Source organism: Mauremys reevesii, linkage group 3 (genome assembly GCF_016161935.1).
Source record: "Mauremys reevesii isolate NIE-2019 linkage group 3, ASM1616193v1, whole genome shotgun sequence".
Lineage (NCBI taxonomy): Eukaryota > Metazoa > Chordata > Testudines > Geoemydidae > Mauremys > Mauremys reevesii.
The window spans coordinates 101,144,206-101,165,879 of NC_052625.1; the positions used below are offsets into that span (position 1 = coordinate 101,144,206).

At 41.9% G+C, this 21,674-nt stretch overlaps 1 protein-coding gene across 4 annotated transcripts in view; it reads right to left on the bottom strand.

The window, feature by feature from the left end:
• Positions 1 to 4,701: 4,701 nt before the first annotated feature.
• ADGB (androglobin) overlaps positions 4,702 to 21,674 on the bottom strand; it is a 222,810-nt gene continuing 205,837 nt past the window's right edge. For 3 of the 4 annotated variants that reach the window (XM_039532471.1, XM_039532470.1, XM_039532469.1), the window contains 6 exons: positions 21,374 to 21,561; positions 18,809 to 18,964; positions 17,507 to 17,615; positions 9,712 to 9,820; positions 7,270 to 7,453; positions 4,878 to 5,069 (listed from right to left, as the gene is read on the bottom strand). In XM_039532471.1, coding sequence (XP_039388405.1) covers positions 4,878 to 5,069; positions 7,270 to 7,453; positions 9,712 to 9,820; positions 17,507 to 17,615; positions 18,809 to 18,964; positions 21,374 to 21,561 — 938 coding nt within the window. Of the gene's footprint in view, positions 5,070 to 7,269; positions 7,454 to 9,711; positions 9,821 to 17,506; positions 17,616 to 18,808; positions 18,965 to 21,373; positions 21,562 to 21,674 lie in introns of all 4 variants that reach the window. The other variant, XM_039532468.1, reaches the window with a different exon arrangement.

Here is a 21,674-nt window from a genome sequence, read left to right on the forward strand (position 1 = left end):
CTTAAGCCCATTCCTTTTCTGCAAAGGATTTAAGCATGTGTTGAGTCCCATTGACTACATTTCTTAATTGCTCTACTGCAGGGGTAGGCAACCTATGGCACGGGTGTCGAAGGCGGCACGCGAGCTGATTTTCAGCGGCACTCACACTGCCTGGGTCCTGGTCATCTGGTCCAGGGGGCTCTGCATTTTAATTTAATTTTAAATGATGCTCCTTAAACATTTTAAAAGCCTTATTTACTTTGCATACAACAATAGTTTAGTTATATATTATAGACTTATAGAAAGATACCTTCTAAAAACGTTAACATGTATTACTGGCATGCGAAACCTTAAATCAGAGTGAATAAATGAAGACTCGGCACAGCACTTCTGAAAGGTTGCCAACCCCTGCTCTACTGAATAGGGATGGACTTCACATTGAGCATGTGCTTATGTGCTTTGCTGATTCTGGCCCTGAGCCTGGTCTGATGGCTCTACAAATTTCATTGCAAGGAATCTTGAGAAAATACAAGACTTTACACCATATTATATATTTCCGTATCATGAAACATACAATCGGTAATAAAAGTAGTAGAATGGCATTTCTTGTACTGGCTATTAGAAATATATTTCTACAATAGAGATGTCACAGGATAACAAATTCAGAGCTGATGCTGAGTTAGATCTAAACGTCACAAAATTCTCACTGTTATCCCTAAATCTAATATGGAAATATGGTTTGTCCTGGTGAAAATGTAACATAGCCTTTGTTACGCTTGTTTTCATATCATAGGTGACAAGCAGGTAAATTAAAACATACTGTTCAAAGTTTAAGGTTCATGAACCTGTGCAGCAGACATGGTTGGAACTGACCAGGGGTGCCAATTTCAGTTGGCTGTATTCCTGGAGGTTTCACCACAGCATAATCTTTAGTTAAAGATTAATCTTTAATTCCTGGAGACTCCAGGACAATCCTGGAAGGGTGGCAACCCTAGAATTGACCCACTTTCCTGTATATTTCAGCAGTGTCTCATTTTTCTGCTTATTGACTATTGATCCTGATAAAATGTGTGAGATACTGAGTAGATTTATTGGGCATGAAACTACTGTACATTAGAAACTTCAGCAATCACCTGTTTCTGGGGTATAGTTACCCAGAATCTTTGGCACAGTCCAAAAGCACCTCACTCCAAATTAGGCTGATTTTCTTCCCATCTCTATCAGCAGCGAAGAGAATATTTTTATTCCGTATGTGTGGGGATTTTGTAAAACTGATGCCGTTCTCCTAGTACAGCCCTACATTCCAAAGCATATTCAATTAAACAGGCACAATGTGTATAGTAATTTACTCCATCCCACTAAAATAAAATGACAGATGAACTGATAGAGCCATTTCATGAACTACATGTGCCACTTTACTTTTTAAAATGAGAAATTATGGCAATTAGCATTGTGCTTATGGCATCAGAACAGCATTTGATGATGAAGAGCTGAGTACATTTGTCAATAGTTTAACTCAATTTGTAACTGTATTCCAATCGGTGATTCATTGTCATCATGAGGATTATTAGTACCATTTTTGACACTTTATACGAATTTACTTCCTCTCTGTTTTGATGGGTTTTTGAAGTGATTCAGTTTCCACAACAGAATGTCATAGTAGCATTTGCAGTGACATCAAGAAGATCACTTTAATCTCATCCTCTTCTACAGAAGTCTTATCGCAGAATCACACAAGAAAAAGGTCAACACGTGCCATTGCCATGGAAACAGTATTGAATATAGCATAATAACGCTATATTATGAAATGCAGAGAACAAAATGAGCCAGTCCTGACAAGGTTTTTCATTTGCAGCCTACAGCTACAAACCAAAACTTACTAGGTTCCTGAGCTCTGAAATATAGGTGGCCAACATACGAGCAGGAGTCTGGTTTCATATTCTTATTTGCATACACAACAAAATTAATTGGAACAGGCTCGAGGGGGGGGGGTGGAGTGTCAGACTGGGCTTCACAGGAGAGGGTGTGTGTGTGTGAGAGAGAGAGAATGCACAGAATGGAAAAGGAACATCACAGAATGAGTGGAGGAGGGTGCTGATATGCTTCAAGAGACGAAGGAGGCTGGAAAGCCCAACAATCAGCAAGGGAATGGGTGGGAACACACTAGAATGGGAAGAGGAGGAAAGAGAAAAGCGATACAAAAGAAATGTCACCTTTTAGCATCATCTGCTGTCAGAACAACTGAGTTTAAAGCCACAATTTTAATTTGATTTGTTCCACATTGGACTCCAAACTTTGTTCGGATTCCATCTGGCTACAGCTGAGAACTGTGTTTACAGTAAACACAGTTTTTAAATGTGACTCATACAACAGTGCAGCTAGTGCTGTGGGGGGTGGAATGACAGATGTCCTTCCCACAGATTATGCCCTTAAATCAATTTAACAAAGGGATTCAAACCAACTAATGAGGAGTTGATCAAAGTGATGGTGACCTGAATAGCTGGTGTTTAGTAGTAGAGGAGGAATGGTATATTCTGCAATGGCTGCTCAAACAGCTAAATATGACTGAGTGACTGCAAAATGTTTTCAAGTCACGTGCTCTAGCTGTTGTGATTTAGAAAGTTTTGAACCTGGTCTCTTTCTACAAGGATTGGATATTGCCTAACATCCAGCTTCATGTGTGATGACTATACCCCACAGTGAAGGACCTTCTATACCCATATAAGCAGCTGCTCTAATGAGTGCTTTCACCCTACATGGAGAAGGCCAGGTAACTGTCACTGCACACCCCTAGTGGTTCTATCTATAGGGAACAGCTTTAAATTCCAATCAAGGCTCCAAAGGCTCTAAGGCTATGTCTACACTGCCGCTTATGTAGGTATAACTTATGTCCTGAAGGGGTGTGAAAAAACATACCCCTGAGCGACATAAGTTGCACTGTCCACACCAGCACTTATGTCGGCAGGAGAATTGCTCCTGCTGACACAGCTACCGCCTCTTGTTGGGGGGGGGGCGTGGAGTAATTATGTCGACTGGAGATCTTTCTCCCATCAGCACAGCGCGGCTACGTGAGAGATCTTACAGTGGCACAGCTGCATCAGTACACATGTGCCACTAAACTGTCTAGTGTAGACATCAGTGGTTCTCAGATGCAGCCACCATGACCGCATGTGGCCACCAGGGGCTTTTCTTGTGTCCACATTCTCCTGGGATGTGATGGAGGGGGCCCTCCCCCTTCCTCTTACTCCTGGATGCACCGCTTTGGTTGCTGGGGCTCCCATGAGGGGTTGGGCCCTGCCCCCCTCTGGAGACACCTGGGGCACAACGCTGGAGGAGCTGACAGCTGGTGAGTTCCCCACCTTCTCCGAGGCAGTGGGGTTCAGGCTTTGGGCTTCAGCCCTGTGGTGGCTGTGGGACTTTGCGTGCCAGCCCTGGGCTTCGGCTACATGGCGGCAGGCCCAGCTACACAGCTTTGGGCTCCGTCCCTCTGATGTGGGGCTTCAGGCTCCAGCCCCCCGCTGCCTCCCCCGGCCATCGACCCCCATTGCCCCTGGCCCCTGCTGCCTCCCCCAACCTCCCATCCAGGGCTTAATTTGTCCCCAGGCTTGCCAGGGCTGAGTAAGTCTGCTCTGAAAAGTGATACACGTATGTTTGTTAATATCACTTTTCACAACAGACTTAGTAGCTAGCAATAAATACATTACAATGATTTGGACATGTATCACTTTTCATAGCAGACTTGTTTTTATTTGTTTTTCCTAAAGTTAATTAAATATTTTAGGGAAAAGTGGAGAGCGGCCACCAGCAAGAGTTGGTGGCTGCACTCTGAGGCCAATAAATAATTTGTCCTGAGGACCCTTGGATGAAAGCCCATCAGGGACTGCGCCAGGGGACCTATGGACATAAATTACACTGAGCAGTGACCTCAACATGAAATGCCTCCTCCTCACTGCCCCCCACAAAAGATAAAAAACACTACATAAAAGCTGAAATGAGAACTAGACAGGAAGAAAAAAGGGGAGGAGAGTAATGTGGTCCAGTAATTCACAATTTTCAGTGAACAACCATAAATCTAGATTCTTAATGGTGTGACATGAGGGACATAGTCTAGGGAGCTATCATAGGATTTGAAAGAATTTGTGACGGGGGGAGCTAGATGTGAAGAAAAAAGAAGTTTTAGTAGCCAAATAGCTTGGAGATGTCTAGTATGATAGTCTTTTCTAAACATTTTGAATTCTGCATATGAAATAGAATGGTGTGGGTACTACTTAATTAGTATGCATAACTCAAATCATCGTCCACTGAAGGAGTTCATGTTTCTGCAAAGTTCAGTGACAGAATCTAATAGCCCGTAGTGTGACTCTAGTGAAGTCAAGAGTATAAGCCCACAGAAGAAGCTGGTCCTAGGTACGGCCTTGAAACTGCACATCTGTAAACATTTTGGAATGCTAGAGAAATTTCCACATGAGGCTAAGCAACTTTTCTTGATTCCTAGTGCCCTATTAAAAAGAATAGCTCTTTTCTTTTTGATCCAATCCTTTCAGAGATGTTATTGCCTTCTTTTTGACTGTTTTTTAATTGAAAAATGGGGGGACAGACACGAAGTACTGGGAGAACAAGTCCGATACAACATGAATAATTTTAGTGTAAAATTTTATTTCAGTTAAAACAGATAATCATATCATTACAGTTTATCATTTATCATATGAAAACTACAAACTTTTCATGTTAAAAAGAAAGCAATGCTAGATGGATTTTGGAATAATACCTGGAAAAGAGAAAAAACTGCATTTTCTGGGTAACAAAACGTTGACTTAGAAAAATATTGAATAATTCTTTTAATCATTAAAAATAAATTCTCTTTCCTAAACAATGGGCAGAGTTAACCTTTCAGGCTGTTACTTTTTTTTCCCTGCACTTTTTGCTTGCTTTTTTTTCTGTGCATCTGGACTTTTCTTCTCTTGCTCTGCTCGAACGGCTGCTTCTTCGGCAACTAGTGCTTCTTGTTTTTTGACTTCAGCTTCTAGTAACTTACTTCTGTATGCTTCCCGAGCACTGAGAACCCTGCCTCGTGCTTCATCTAAGGATACCTATCCAAAAAGAAATACCCCCCACAAACAAATGAGCATTCATATATATAATAAGGTTGTGTACCCTGCATTTATGTTTCTTGCTCCTGTTCTGACCTTGACTATATCGAGGACTTTTAATTTCTCCCTTACTTGTTAATGCATATGCATTGTCTATAGTCCTATCCTGCTCTGTGTCAGAGTTGCTTAGTGATTACAATCAGGTGATCTTTCACATCATGAAGAAGAGGAAGGAGTTTACAAAAAGCTTCTTTTTAAAAGCATTTCTAGTACCATAAGCAATTAGTGTGGATAGAGGATAGGGCACTGGACTGGTCAGGCCCCTGGTTCTAGTCTCAGTTCTGCCACTCACTTGTTGTGGGAGCTTAGAAAAGTCACTTAGGGTAAAATTTTCCAAAAGTGACGTAGAACCATTTTCAGAAGTGATGGTGGGACCTAATTAGCATTGCAAGTCAAGCTCCTAGGAGCTTTTTTCACTTTTGAAAATGAGATTTAAGCACTTTTGAATTTTTTTTGCCAAGTCCCATTTTCAAAAGTGACTAAGCCGTCAAAGTCCCTCTGACTTTCAATGAGACTTAGGCCCAAACTCACTTTTGAAAATTTTTCCCTTAACCTCTCCATGCTTCAGATTCCCCATCTGTAGAAGCAGCAGTAATGATACTTAGCTATCCTTGTAAAGTGCTCTGAGATCTATGGATGAAAACACTTTAAGTGCTGATTAGTGTGGCCACGATGTTCCGAAGTGACTAAAGATTTTGAGTGCTGAACAACAACTCTCTAAAAATCAAGCCCCTTTAAGATGTTCTAAGTTGGGCACCTAAAAATAAGGCACCTAAAAAAACTAGTAAATTCTGAAAATCATTGTGTGTGCTTTATTAAGGACCCAGCCCTGCAAGCTCCTTTCACCTGTTGCCAGCGTGTAATTGGTCAGTTTATCTTATATGCCTGTTTATGTACTGTGCATTATTCAGTATGGCATAGGGGAGCTTTTATGAAGGAGAAAATTAAAATGACTTCAATAAATCACTCCATCTTATTGGAAGGATACTTTCACTGGCTCTGATCCAGCTCTAAAAGATCAGGACTGGGGTCATTTGATTCATAGTGATTAATGCATCACTGTGGCTTGCTTGTCAAAAATCATATTGCCCTTATTGACTCTTAAAGCTTAAGTCAATTTTGTTAAGGTATCTTTACCCACTTCATCTATTAAATAGATCCCAACCTTGACACACTGCACTAATGTTGTACCATCTCCTGAGTGTATTGTTTGTAGCTGTGTTTCAGCAAGACTTAAGAACTCTACTAGTTTGCTAGCTGGCCTTATGCAGATTTCAGGAAGACTGCAACATACCAATATTGTATTCTTCACAGCGGCGGCTCCAGGCACCAGCGCTCCAAGCGCGTGCCTGGGGCGGCAAGCTGCGGGGGGCGGCCTGCCAGTCGCTGTGAGGGTGGCAGTCAGGCTACCTTCGGTGGCATGCCGCCTAATCCGCGGGTCCGGGGACCTCCCGCAGGCGCAACGCCGAAAGCAGCCTGCCTGCCGTGCTTGGGGTGGCAAAAAAGCTTAGAGCCGCTCCTGCTTCTTCAGTATCTCACTTGAAAACATCAATAGTGATTATTTTTTTGTTAATCCAGTTTTCTATTTTCTACAAAGTTTCCTTTTCTTACGGAAAAAAGCTACAGGCTCTGCATCAAAACCGGGCCAAACTGGAAATGCCAGATCTAGTACGTACACAAAGGTATGTACCAAACACTCCACTTACTCTCACTTTGAAGCATCATGCTACGCTGTTATTTACAAAGTAGTGCCCCTTGAATGTAGTACCTCAAGAAGCAGCAAAGAATCCTGTGGCACCTTATAGACTAACAGACGTTTTGCAGCATGAGCTTTCGTGGGTGAATACCCACTTCTTCGTCTGTTAGTCTATAAGGTGCCACAGGATTCTTTGCTGCTTCTACAGAACCAGACTAACACGGCTACCCCTCTGATACTTGGTACCTCAAGAAATGTATTCTAGAGTATCATCTCTACAATGTTGTGTAACACTAATATTTTTCTGGGAACTGTGTGCTTTAACCATGGTTCAAGTGAAATTTCAGGCTCATTTACTCTAATGAAGTGTACTTATTATAGAAGTCCAAATAGGTTTGTGTGCATAGGTGGTTGAAATCACAGAAAACCTATCTATGGACTTACTTGTAGATGCTCATACATTTCAAGTATATTTTGCTTCAATAATGTGCGAGCATTTTGGTCTTTTTCTCTTTGTTCCAGAACCAGCTGTCGAAGCTCCCTAAAACGATTGATTTCTTCTGCTTTAAGCATCTCCTGCTGTTGAATGATAGACTCATTTCTTAGCACAGGCTCAGGCATTGTTTTTCTGTAGGAAATACAAACATTATTTGTCTCACTTCAAAGGCAGATTAGAACAGTTTTTACATGACTGTCGCCAGTATACAATATATCTAATTGTACAATTCAATATTACTATCATGATTCTAGGTATGGTTAAGGAGCCAATTTTATTCTCACCTACTATTTACCGATGATCATAACTGGAAAAATGATTCTTTTGGCCAACATTTCTCATGCTTGATCCTTTGTTTTAAAATGTTGGTAAAATTGTGCTCATCCCTATTTTAGTTATCTGGATGGGAATTCAGGTGTTTCTCACAAAACAGGGACATTTTCAGATTTTTCATATCGCAATAACTCAAAATGATTTTTAAATTGCATGTGCTCAGTGAGTACCTGTGAATGTGTTGATAATATTGATAAAATTGATTGAGAAATAAAGAAGTTATAAACTATTGAAGACATAACATAAAATCCTAGAAAGAATCAAGCATGTGACAAGATATTGGGTCAAATTTTCTGCTGTCTTAATTTCATTCTCTTCGGTATTGTACTAGTTTCCTTCCCAGTTAAAGCCCTGATTCAGGAAATTGTCCTTATGCCGGATAGCACTTAAATATGTGCTTAACTTTAAGCATGGGTGTGACGTTGCACTCCATATGATTTTATGAAAATATGCTAATGGGTGTGAATATAATGTAACTGGAATATGCTTCATGCAAAAGGTCTCTTGTAAGGTATCATTACAAAGCTTATAATCTACTGAGTGTGGTCATCCTATTTGTATAAATAAAAGCTGAGGAATAAAGGCATGAATGTATGACTGTAACTTTCTTGTATCTGGAACTAGGAATATAAAATATAACTCTGAGGTCCTACTGTTGTTAGGCAAAGTGTGGGCCATTAATGGTGGTTTAGAATTTTGATGGCTCCCATCAACGAGGACAATTGGCTGTAGATGGCTCTGTTTATTTGCAAGCCTTCCCGTGAGTCAGGCCAGGAAGAATGAAGGCTTGGGGGGGGGGCGGTTCACAGGACATGTGACCATGTCACCTGGCACTAGAATCTATCTTAAACCTGGGGCTTTTCCATTGAGAAGGAGGGGTGGGGACCCAGAGAGAGAAAAGATTCCCGCCTTGTGCCAAAGCTATAAAAGGGGGTAGAAGAGAACAAAGGAGGTTCCAGCCATGAGAAGTCTCCTAGTTTCCACCTGAGCTGGAGCTAACAAGGCCTGTATCAGGGGGAAGGGTTGGGTCCAGACTAGGAAGGAGTCTAGTCTGTGAAAGAAGCTTATTGGAACATCTCTGAGGGTGAGATTTCATCTGTAATCAGTTTCTTAACTGTAGTAGGCTTAGACTTGCATGTTTTGCTTTATTTTACTTGGTGACTTACTTTGTTCTGTCTGTTATTACTTGAAATTACTTAAATCCTACCTTTTATACTTAATAAAATCACTTTTTTGCTTATTAATTAACCCAGAGTAAGTGATTAATACCTGGGGGAGCAAACAGCTGTGTATATCTCTCTATCAGTGTGATAGAGGGTGGACAATTTATGAGTTTACCCTGTATAAGCTTTAACAGAGTTAAATGGATTTATTTGGGGGTTGAATCTCACTGGGAACTGGTGCTAGAGACAGGAGCACTTCTTAAGGTGTTTTCAGTTAAGTCTGCAGCTTTAGGGGGACATGGTTCGAACTTGGGTCTGTGTTTGCAGCAGACTAGCGTGTCTGGCTCAACAAGACAGGGTACTGAAGTCCCAAGTGGGCAGGGAAAACGGGCTCAGCACATCAGGTGACAGTCCCAAGGGGGTTTCTCTGACCCAACCTGTCACAATATGCTTAAGTTCCATTGAAGTCAGTGATGTGCTTAAGTGCTGGCCTGAATGAATTACACTTCGTTATAGTAAGGCATAGATTTTAAACACACACAAGTCAGGTATCAAGCCAAATTCTGATATCACTTATACCTCTGTAAATGTGAAAAAACTATTGACTTCAGCTGAATTACTTCAGTTTCATAGCATGAAACTGAGCTCAGAATGCAATCATGGTTTCTACAACTACCGTGACAGGCATATGATCATCATGGGCTGGGCTAATAAAAGCTGAGGAATAAAGGCTAATGCCATATACAGTAAGTCAAAGTACTGCAGTCTATACCGTATGCACCCAGGGATGAATTACAGTTGTAGAAACAATATAATGCCTGCTATAACTCTTCTATTTGTAAATTCTTACTGTTAACATATTTTTAGCATTTAATTACATTTGCCACAATTTACCTAACGTAGGGGGTTAGGTCTAGAGGTTCCCATTCCTTTTGCTGAGCTTGTGTGCTTGCGTCAGTGACTGCTGGTGATGCTGTTATTTCAAGCACAGGGGAAACTGCATCTGCAATAAAATAGATTAAACTGGTTACTTTGTTTGGTCATGAAAATCTTCCTCTCCTTAATAAAGTTCTATCCTCTTCTGGCTCAGCAGCACACATTATTACAGGCTGAGCAGGAGAACAACTAACATTTAGCTACTTCTGTTTCTTGTGTTATCCTTACAGAATCCCAGAAGATGGAAAGCACTGTACATCTGTCAAGGTACATTTTTAAACCTTCACAATATCTATTTTATGTATAAACTTAGTTAAACCCATATTGCTCACAAACAACTATGGCCAATTTTAGCTCTTTCCAAGTTATTCAGCTCCCCAAAGGATCTGAGAGCAAAGTATCAGCCCCAAAGGCAAAAGTGTGAGAAACGTATGAGTATGTGAAATCAAGGGCTTATTACAGAAACAATTTTTCAACCTTTACTATGTCTGGTGTTGGGAGAATGCTATGATACTGTAAGGGCTGATGGACCCAAAGCAAAATCCCAGGTCCAAAATCCTCTGAGCTTTGGGGGGAAAAGGAGAGTTGAATCCAAAATCAGATTTCAGTTTTTGACCCCATCTTCATAATAGACCAGATTAAAATCTTAGACTCACATGCCCCCAGACTGTGGTTTGTTTGAAATTTTGATCCAAATGTTACAGCTCTGTTTCAGCTCTAAATTATGTAGCATTTGAAATTTTGTATGAAATTAGTAGTTCTACCTCTTGTGCCAGCACAGCCCAGAGACCCACTTCCAACGTGTCCATCTGGAGGATAAACAGTTTTGAAAAATTAAGGTTGAAGAGAACTGGCATCTGGGTTAGCAAGTTCTTCAAAGTTCTGAAGGCCTGTCACATTCCTCTGTCCCTTGCTCCTTTCTGGGGCGGGTGCTTTTTCCAGGTCAGTAAGGGCGGCAGCTATTGTGGCGAAGCTGCACAGCCTATAATAGCCAGCAAGGCCTTGGAAATGTCGCACTTGCTTCTAGGTTGCAATAGGTCAACGCTTGGACCTTATTTACCAGGGGGTGTAGCCAGTCCTGTCCCATAGTGTACTCAAGGTAAGTTACTTCTCTCTGTCCTAGGTGGTATTTGGCAGGATTTGCAGTAAGCCCCTGATTCTTGAGGGCCTGCATAATCGCAGTGATGTGCTGTAGGTGGTCTTCCTAGCTGCAGCTATAGATGGCTATGTCATCAATATTGGCAGCTGCATACTGGTAGTGGGGATGCAGCACCTGGTCTATCAGTCGCTGGAAGGTGGTCGCTGCTCCACACAGACCAAAGGGCATGGCCATGAACTGACAGAGGCCGAAGGGAGTAGGGAAGGCTGTCTTTTCCCAGGATGCCTTTGTTCGGGGGATCTGCCAGTATCCCTTGGTCAAATCAAGCATGGACATGTACTCAGGGTTCCCAGTCTCTCTAGTAGCTCATCCACTTGAGGCATTGGATACATGTTGAATCTTGATATAGCACTGATCTTTCTAAAGTCTATGCAGAATATTGTTGAGCCATTGGGTTTTGGCACTAGCACATTAAGACTCCTCCACTCACTGTGGGATTCCTCAATGATCCCCAGGTTCAGCATAGCCTGGAGTGCTTCCCACATCTTTACCAGGGGTTGATGATTCTTTGTCTGAGCATCGTTGCAATGTGATGTTGGGTTAAGGGAGTCCTCCCTGAGAGGGCCAAGAACACCATGGGGAAGGCCTGAGTCATTGTAATATTTGGGATTACTGCCTCAAGTCAAGCTCTGACCCCACTGGCACAGGGATTTGTTCTGGGGATGTCATGGCTTGAGGCCCCACTTCTGGTTCTGGGGTATATGGGGCTATCAGAAGGCTCTCCTGATCTTTCTAGGACATCAGGAGGTTGATGTGATACATTTGTGTGTTCTTCCATCTCACAGGCTGATGGATGTTAAAGGCCACTGGCTCACCTTTCTTACTACTTCAGACGGCCAATAGTCACTGGCCAATAGTTTTGATTCAGATGTCAAGAGTAACATCACCATCCTGTCTCCTGGTCTGAATGTTCACAATTGTGCCCCCTTGTTGTGGGTACGTTTCTGGGTTTGTTGGGCCTTCAACAGGTTTTCCTTGGCAAATCCCACTAGTGTTTTCAGGCATACTCGTAGTTGGAGCACATACTGCACTGAGCCCATGACCAGAGACTCCTGTTCTTCCCATGATCCCCAAAGGAGGGCCAAAATTCCTCTGGTTGCCTCCCAAACAGAAGCTCAAAGGGCAAGAACTCCATGGAGACTTGGGGGATCTCCTGTACAGCAAAGAGCAATGATGGTAGCAGTTGGTCCCAGTGCCAAGGGTCTGCATCAATTAATTTGCTCAACATGGCTTTCAGTGGTCCCTTGAATGGCTCCACCAGCCCATCCATTGGCGGATGGTAGACAGAAATCTTGAGGGCTTTGATCTTTAGCAGTTTGCACAATTCCTGCATCAGTTCAGATGAGAAGTTGGATCCCTTTTCTGTCAATGTTTGCCTTCATATTCTGACCCTCAAAGATCTTCGTGAGTTCATTCGCTATGATGGGTGCATTAGTTGTGTGTAGTGGGTTGGCTTCCGGGTACTGCATGGCACAGTCTACTATCGCAAATGTATAATGGTACCGCGGTGCGCTCTTCTGAAGGGTGCCCACTAAATCCACTCCTACCCATTTGAAGGGTACACCCACCACCTGGAGCAGATTAGGGAGGGTTTGGGCATCCCTTTGGGCCCTGCCAGCTGGCATTTGGGGCAAAAGGCACAGAAGTTGTGCACCTCTTTGTGGATGCCTGGCCAGAAGACTCTAAGGGCCACCCTCTCGAGTGTCTTTTCTCTCCCTAAGTGTGGTAACCTCCAGCAGAACTTCTTGGGTACCAGCAGCTGTCACCATTTGTGGGGGTTTGGAGGTTCTACATCAGTCAGTAAAGCTGCTTATTCCAGAGTTAAAAGTGGGGCCCACTGAGTATTGCCGTCCTCCCCATCAGAGATGGCCACCTGCTCCCAGGTGTGGCTCAGTGTCTGGTCCTCCTGTTGTTCCCAAACAATGTCCTCATCTTCTGGTAGCCAATCATGACTTACTTCCTCAGGTGTCCCCAGAGCTAGCGGGCTGCTGAGTTGGTGTCCCTGGCTGTCCAGAGGTGCCCTCCTCCAGGGTCTTCTGCCACGTCTTGACCCATAAGCCTGCTCGTTTTCAGCTCTGGGTTGCTTTCTGTGGGGGATTCCTGTTACAGTGCTTGAGGAGCTCCCCAATCCACTTCCAGTCCTGCGCTAAGATGACCGAGTAGGTCATGGTGGCTGTTGGCTGTCTCTGTAAGTCTCCATGTGGCCTCCTACCCTCAGCTGCACGTTCATCACAGGGTAGAGTCACACATCCCCATGGATGCACTCGGGGTAGATCAGAGCATCTGACGTATTGGAGGACTCTATTATGGTTGCCTGTATAATAGTTACACCCAGAGACTACCAGGCCCATCACTTCAGCTCCTTTGACCCATACCTGCAGCAGCATCTTGGTTGGGCCCCACCTACAATCTCTAGTGCCTGCCATCCATGCCAGGCCATAGCTGCAATCCATGAAGGAACACTCCCGCCTAAAATGCCCTTCCTGTGCACACTTGAAGCAGCTCCCCTTCAGGGTCAGAGGTGGCTGGCTCCCTTCTGGGACTGTAGGGTTTCCAAGTGGGGCATACCCCTTTCCTTGGCAATACTGGTCCCCTCTCTGCTCTACCGTGGTCATGTCCTCTAGGTGGGAGCAATCCAAAGGGAGGTGGCTGGCTCACCCATCCTCAGTCTCTTCTCCTAGCATGGCCCTCGCTAGGGTTCAGAGTCCTGGTTCTAGGAGCCCCTGTCCTCGGTGTCGGTGAGACCGGACTATTGGCTGCCACATAGTTATCTGTCGGGGTCATGGCTTCAACCAGGATGATGTTAACCACACCACTGTATAAACCCTACACTGTGGTATTTGCTGTAGTCCTTTTACTTTGACTACAAAATGCTGCAGAAGCTGTGGTAAATTTGACTACAAGTACTCGGGTAAATTTCAAGATGTAAAGGTGCTCACTATAGTTTGTTTCTATGAAAGTATCTGGTTCCTTTATTTAATTCAGCAACCAAGAGGCTTTTAAAGATATTATTGGAATTTTCTCCTCAGCAACAAGAAAGAGAGTGCTTGAGCATTAAAAGATTTTACTCTGAGGCTGGAAGCATTTGTGTCAGTATTTGCAGATAAGTGTCTGTAGCTGTTTCAAGTTAATTTTTAAAAAGAGTTTTGAAATGCTTCATATGAAAAGCTATATGCACATTCATTGCTGTTAAAAAAATTGCTCCCACTTGCTACATGATCCTCCTAAATTGCGTATATGGGTATAATGACAAACTCAATTAATAAACAGCAAGAAATAAAATTAAATTAAATTGAAGGCCCAAATCACTACTGAAATCTAATCGCTAAATTGACCTATCTAAAGCTAATCACAAAGTCAGCATATCTAAACTCCCTATTTTCCATTCTGATCACTTGATTCTAAGTTCCTGTTAAGGGGAGGGAGGGAAATAGAATTCGCAGAACTGCTCATATAGTACTTTGAATAAAACTCAAGAATTTAAACAGGATATTTAAAAATCTATACATGTTCAATGCTTCATCTCCTTACAGCTCCAACTTTCCCTCAGGTTGACATCAGTTGTATTTTTTATTACACAGTTTGTGCCTAACACTATGTCATTCTGTGACAATGGGATTAAATGAGTCAAGATTGTTTTGGTTTGATTAGACTTTAATTTACTCAAAAAGCTTCACTGTTCTTGCTCTCCCGTGTACATCAGGCAGGGAGGACAACATTTTCATTTATTGCTGATGTCTTTTTTAGCCTTTGAATTTTTAATCTTAAATACAAACAGGGTCAGATTGGCTTAATATTGGACCCCTTGTGGCCCTTTCCTGAGTGCGAAGGAGAAGCCACCTACACAAAAGTCTGGCCTGGGTTATTGTTGGGTGGGGACCATCACTTCTCTTTGGTCAAACTGGGACTCTCCCCTCCCTGGATCACTAGTCTCTGTTTTAAAAAGGACTGAGGTCTGTTCTGGAGGCCTCAGCTAATACCCACTAGAGCAGCATGGGGATGCCTCTTCCATCACTAGCCCAGCAGAGCCAAGACAGGATGGAAGAAAGGAGGGTCTCTTCTCCTCCTAGTCCACGGTCCTCTGCTGGGGTAGTGTTGGGGAGGGCCCTGGAGAGCACTGGGTTTCAAGTCAACAACTCATTAAGATGCTCCTGTCTGTCAGAGAGTTCATGTCTCACTTCATATGTCTCAGAGAGCTATTACTCAGGCTGTCTGCAGAGTCAGGCAAGTGACACTACATCAGTTACACTTGATTCACATTTCAAGTTTTTCTTTGCAAGCATGAGGGCTAGAAACATAACTTTTAAAAAAAGTTTTTAAAAATTAAAACTGAATTCCTGATGGCTTACCATGACTCCAGGAGCTTGACCCTAGGCCCAGGTCTACAGTGCTTATGCCTTAATCTAGCCTTGTGTACAAGAACCATACCACCTTCTTTTCCTTATCCCACGCAAATGTCATGGTAGATGGACTTTACCAGGACAGCCACTCCCCCAGAATATCAGCTGGCTGTGGTCTACTGTATCCTATTTGTGGTAGCTGGCCTATGGTACTGTGCATGCAGCATATGAGTAGTGAAGGAGCCTTCTACATGGGGGTCTAGCAAGGGTGCTAAAGGAAGAATTTTAAGTGCCTTTGAGGCTATTCTTCAGACAACTATTCTCCAGAACAAAACAATTACAAAGATACTGCACACAAAAATGCTCATAGGCCCCTTTTTCCAGTTGCCACTCTTTAAGGGACTGATCCAAAGCCCATCAAAATCAATGGAAAGTCTCCCATTTACTTCAAGAGTCTTTGGATCAGAACCTAAATGCTCAATTTAGTTCAAATTCTGGCATTCAGTACATGGTTGGTGACCATGTTAATCAAATGATCATGTTGCACTCATGTTCTGAGCACTCCAGACCCAAAACAGTTGAACTATATTATATGTATAAAATATAGCTGTGGTTTTAAAAATAATAAATGTGTCAAGTAAGGTGGGTAATCAGCTGGTTCAGGATAAATGAAACACGTGATCAACATTTTTGATTTACTGAATGAGTATGATACTATTTTACTCAGAAAGTTAATCTGCTGGAAATGCTGCCCTGAATTTTTTCAATACTGTGTATTCCTTAACACAGTGGTTTTCAAATGTTTTAGGCTGCATACCCCTTTCCAAATAATGTAGTCTACTGCATACTCCCATCTAAAGTAGGCTCATAATATACCTATGAAAACAACAAAAAAAGGTCTGTAAGGGATAAGTTCACCATTACAGGATTTTTCTCACATACCCCCTGATGAGAGCTCATATAACCCAAACGTACCTCAGTTTGAAAATCACTGCTAAATTTAAAATTGCCTCTTTTCTACAAACCTAAATGGCCAGCAGTAAGACAGCAACATTTTGTATATATTGTAGGAGAAGTCTAGACAGCAGGTGTCTATCTCTCCAGATAAGGGGAACTCACGCTAAAAGCAGCTGCAGGACAACTATTAATTATGGGGACTCTGTTCTACAAACCAATATACAAGGAAATAAAAATTCCAGATTTAACTCAATTTAAAATGTAAGAAGTAGCTATTGCAGTGTACATATAAAACACAAGACATGGTGGGCTAGGTGATCTTTTGCGCTTTATGCTCTGAAATATACAGTTGAAAATTATTTTCCTATCTGGCAATGTATTAGTGTTAACAGTTTAATGAGTGGGTGTGGGCATATTCTTGATTCTTGCACATATTAGTCACACTTTTGAATTCCACTCATATTCGCAGAGACCAATGTTGTTACAATCAGATTGTTATTTGATACTGCATACTCTCTGGTGGGCTGATCTCAGTACTATTCTTAGCAGAAAGGTGCTGCAACAAAATAACCACCAGGACAATTTTACCTTTGTTGGAATTCCCACAGAGTCCAGTGATCGTTAAGGAATGAAAACTGAACTACCCCTAGAAATATGCCCTACCAGAAAGTTGGATGGCATTTGTAGAGTCTGTGGAGAAGCTTGTGCTGCTACAGTATGTGCTGTATGTGCTCTGTGGTTAGTACTTCACTTTCCAGAACTGTCAGTCTGGCCCTTTTCATAAGCATCACATTAAAACAGAAAATGAACATCAAGAGATAGTAATGTCCTTGAATCATAGTGATTATTTCAGCTTCTGAATTCATTTTTAATATTTCTACAGCTATGACCTCTACCATCAAACATAGCTCAATAGGGTATATGTTTTTGCAAGGAACATATATAAATTATTGTAGTGTTTACTAGTTAGAACCCCAATGTGCACTGAACAACCTTGATGACAGCTATGTCATCCATTTGCCATCAGCATTTAATGAGAAAGGTTGTTCTGATCAAAAAAGTAATGAACAATGGGATGTTTAATCTCCCAGCATCACACATCTGTATTAAAAAACAGGCTAGGACATACATGGACCATATGTTAGGATGCATCATGGGAAAGTCTGTACTACAGTGATTCACAGAATTTTCATTTCTGCAACCTCCTGCCCGCCATGTAATTACTCCTTCTGAATAACTTTACATTCGAATTCTTCTAGGTAGGACAACTTCTTTTGCAGCAAAGTTATACCCATACCTCCTTCCCCTGGGCCCAGTGCAACACTGATACTTTCAGCCTCAGCCATTGGCTCTGTAGAACACTTCTGTGTGCACTTATTAATGAAGTGCATGCGTTCCTGAAAAGCCTAGAAAATAAAAACAGTTTTTCATTATAAGTTTTTAAAACATCTGTTATTTAGTTTTAACATGCCATATTCATGAGGAATATGACACTGCAATTTATGTCAAGTGCACCTTAAGTGAATGGGCAGGAGCCTCTAATTAAGTCTTCATGATTGTGGTTCAGTAAAATGAAGAGTATGCAATACAATTTTATTGTACTGCTTAAAACTCAAGTGACTGACTTTCTTATCACTACAGTTTTTGCATACTGAATATTTACAGAATATGCCACATACATGATATGAATGCTGTCTGCATCATCTATAAACAATGCATCAGTAGGCTGTTGTCTATAACTCTGCCTGAGGCAGGAAGCAAAAATTGAGATTTTTACACAGATCTAGTGCTGGGTTACTGCAAATATGTTTGGAGAAACAAAGCCTGTTTTACACATTGCCTTTCCTCCTGTTATGGCATCATATAACATATTGTGTCAGCGTATGAACTGACATAAGAAATCAGCAATAAAAATAAATATTTAAACAAATATCTTTCCCCCTTAGATTTGGTGCTATTTAACTATTAGCACTTACACAGTAAAAACAACCTTTTGTTAACCATAAAGAACAGAACACTTACAAAAACAAGAATTTAAAGTGCTACTCACTAACAAGCAATGAGAGGTTCTGTAGAAGTTTGGACTGTATTCTGAATACTATGATCTGTTTTTTTGAAAATTAAAAAAATATCTCTAAAAATTGCTTTTGCATTTCATTAGGTTTAGCAACAGTAAAAAGTAATAATAAACTAATAAATAAAAAATACTGTTTACTCTGGGCCAATTCCCAAAATCTTTCCTTGGGCAAGAACTACCCCTGACTTCAATGTTTTTCCTCAGTAAGCTTCTCAAAATCTATCTCTGTGAAATTTGGGCCGTGTTTCCACAGTCAGATGCTCACAAGTGCAAAGATCCAGCTGTGTGGGTCTGATTGCAGGACTAGGACCCAAGTAATGGATATGAAACATTTCCTTACAGGTTTGTCCCCACTGAAGTCCGTTAATTCACTCCCATCAGTACTTCTCACTCTTTAAACTGTGCAACACTGTCCCTCTTCCTGGGGAGTGAATGCAGAACTCCCAATTGGCACTGTTCTGACACAAACCACCCTTGGGACTTTTTACACAATGTAACTGTAATAGGATGAGCTCTGATTACCTTGATAGCTCTTCCTGGTTCAGCAGACTCCCATGCTTGTTTCATGGCTTTGATCTCATCTGCTCTCTCTGTGTCTTTCTTCAGTTCCAGCACCTCTGCCTCACTCTGTTCAATGACTAGACGCAAGATCCAGTAAGGTTTGTTTGGATCAGATTGCTGAAGGTGGAATGGAACAAAGCAAGTGAACTAAACTTATTGGTTAATCTACATTCATTATTTCTTTTTTTTCTGCTCTTTGATAATTTCCCACTTCTTTGAGAGTCCTGCACACTTTTAATATTCACTGCTTAGAGCGATTGCCAAAGGAAGCCTCTTTTTTATTAATGCCACCCTCTGATGTTCATGGGTGTGCCCACACTCAGTAGGGAGTGGCTGCACACCAGATGGCTGGAATTAAATCATCATGGAAGTTCTCTTATTCCATTTCAAGCATATCAATGTTAAAAATACATGTAGCTCACTGACACTAACTTACCAATGAGATAATCATTTTGGAAAAGGATTGTAATTTTCTGCCTAAGAAGCCAATTGTGCCTGATCGGTTCAGGTGCAGAGCTCCTTTTGAATAGAAGGAGTCTCAGTCACCTCTGTAGCAACATGTCACCTTTTGCCTACATCCTTCAAAGGGCTCTCTGAACAGTCAGGATACATGCAGAGAGGAGGTGGGTGTGTCTTTTCCATTCCCAGCAGAGCTGATGGTAGAAATCTAACACAATCAGAGGTTCTACTGATTTTCTGAGGACAACACCTCCAGTTGCAGAAGCCCTGACAGTGTAGCTTCATTGAAGCTGTACTGCCAAGGACCAGAGGACAATGGTAAAGATGCATCCCATAGTTAGCATGGATGTCCCCAATCTCCCCCATGTGAATCACAAGGAAGATGTAGGTATATAAAGAGGCCTCCCAGAACAATTAGGGAGAAATTCTGCATGAAAACCTCATGGAGATATCCTCCACTTTAATTTCCTCCTATGGGATTCCCATAGAAGGATGATTAAAATTAAAATGATACTACTAAAGGATGAATGATCATTGGTTTCCCTCTTTGGGAATTAGTCTATCTGCAATCCATAAAGGCCAATTAGACCATTTAGTAAAGATGGTATGCTAAAAATGGTTGATCTTTGCATGTGCCCCTCATTCCATTTTAATGACTTGGCTCCTTGTTCATCTGGAATTTACTGGGCCTGATTCTGCTCTTACTTACCTGTGTATATGGGCGGTAGCTCCAATGAAGTCAATACAGTTCCATGGGTGTAAGCTGGCTTTTGTCAGTTTGCACCAATCTTATTGTCATTTAAAATGTTTTTATTATACATATTTTTGAATTTTAAGAAATTATGAAAGTTTTTAGAAACAAAAGAAATTAGCACTTGGAGCAATTTAAAAACAAGATTTGAAAGATCTGAAGGTTTCCACAAACTGATCAACCTTTGACACTAATCACAACCTCTGATTGTGTTAGATTTCTACCATCAGCTCTGCTGGAAATGGGAAATGACACGCCCACCTCCTTTCTGTACGTAGCCTGACTGTTCATAGAGCCCTTTGTAGGATGTAGGCAAAAGGTGACATGTTGCTACAGTGTGTGTGTTCATGAGGAGATTTTACAGGAGTGTTTCAGTTATCAGAACATTGTCTGTTTTGTGAGCAAAACATCACATTTTCAAAATAAAAGGGATGCACTATAATGGTCAAATTCTTCTCTCAGCTCTGCATCATGGATCTCTTAAAATAGGAGTATACTGTAGATCTGAAAGGCTGACAGCAGCCTTGCACCAGATAGTTGACGTACTGGTGTTCTGCTCTATTGCAAGAGGAACAAATCCTGCCTACCCACCCATGGCCAAGGGAGGACCACATGAGCAGGCAGGATGTGGGCAGCCTCCGCAGGGGATGAACACTGCTTGCATGCCACAGAACCCTCAGATTGTGCTACCTCCGAAGCGGGGAGTTGGTGGGCAGGGCAATGCCTGCAGATCTATCATTAAGTGGTTCCACCAGCCACTCCACTCTTGCTGCCTGATAGGAGGGTTGTAACCAACACCGAAGCTACTTCAGACCTGAGGCTGGATGCGGTGGAAAGACTCCTTTCTTCATCCTTGGGCCCCTGTAGAAATCCCAAGTACTGCATAGCTGCTTAGGCTGTGTACTAGGGCCAGGAATTCCCCTGAAGTGCAAGTCATGAGATCAACATATCTTTCATGTAAGTGAGGCTGGATCTCCAAAAGGGTCTGGGTGTAGTTTGGCTCCGAAATTATATTGTTGTGACCAAACAAATACATCAATCATATAACACAAGATGAACATATTGTACATATATAGTCCAACACTTCCACATATTTAGGAAGGAGACAAAGCATGGCATAGAGGAATATATGTATTCCTGGTTATTCTGGTTTAGCTGCCTGTAAGCACTTTTACACCATGTATGACGACAGTTTATTTGTAAATATGGAACCACCAAGTGAGGGAAAGTTAATATAATTTTTTGCCAAAGAACATCTAGGAAATGCTGGGGTTGCACATAGACTTTATTTACAGGCTTCCTGGATTTATTCTTACCTGAGATTCTGGTCTAGATGCAGACGCTGTTTTATCTTTACTGGATTTTTCTTTTTCTGCCTTCTCAGTTGCTTTATCTTTTGTTTTTCTAGTTGTTTTAGGAGTGCTTGCAGATTTTGGCCCTCCAAAATTGCTATAAACATCCTGGTTTACTGCTGCAGTGGGTTCATCATGTTTCTCACCATGTGCTATCCATACATTGTTGTGAGGATTGCGTGAATTGTATAACACCATTGCCAACAGTGAACAAATGTCCCCACATTATATCCAGGATGGAACAGAAAAGCCATTCAACGATACA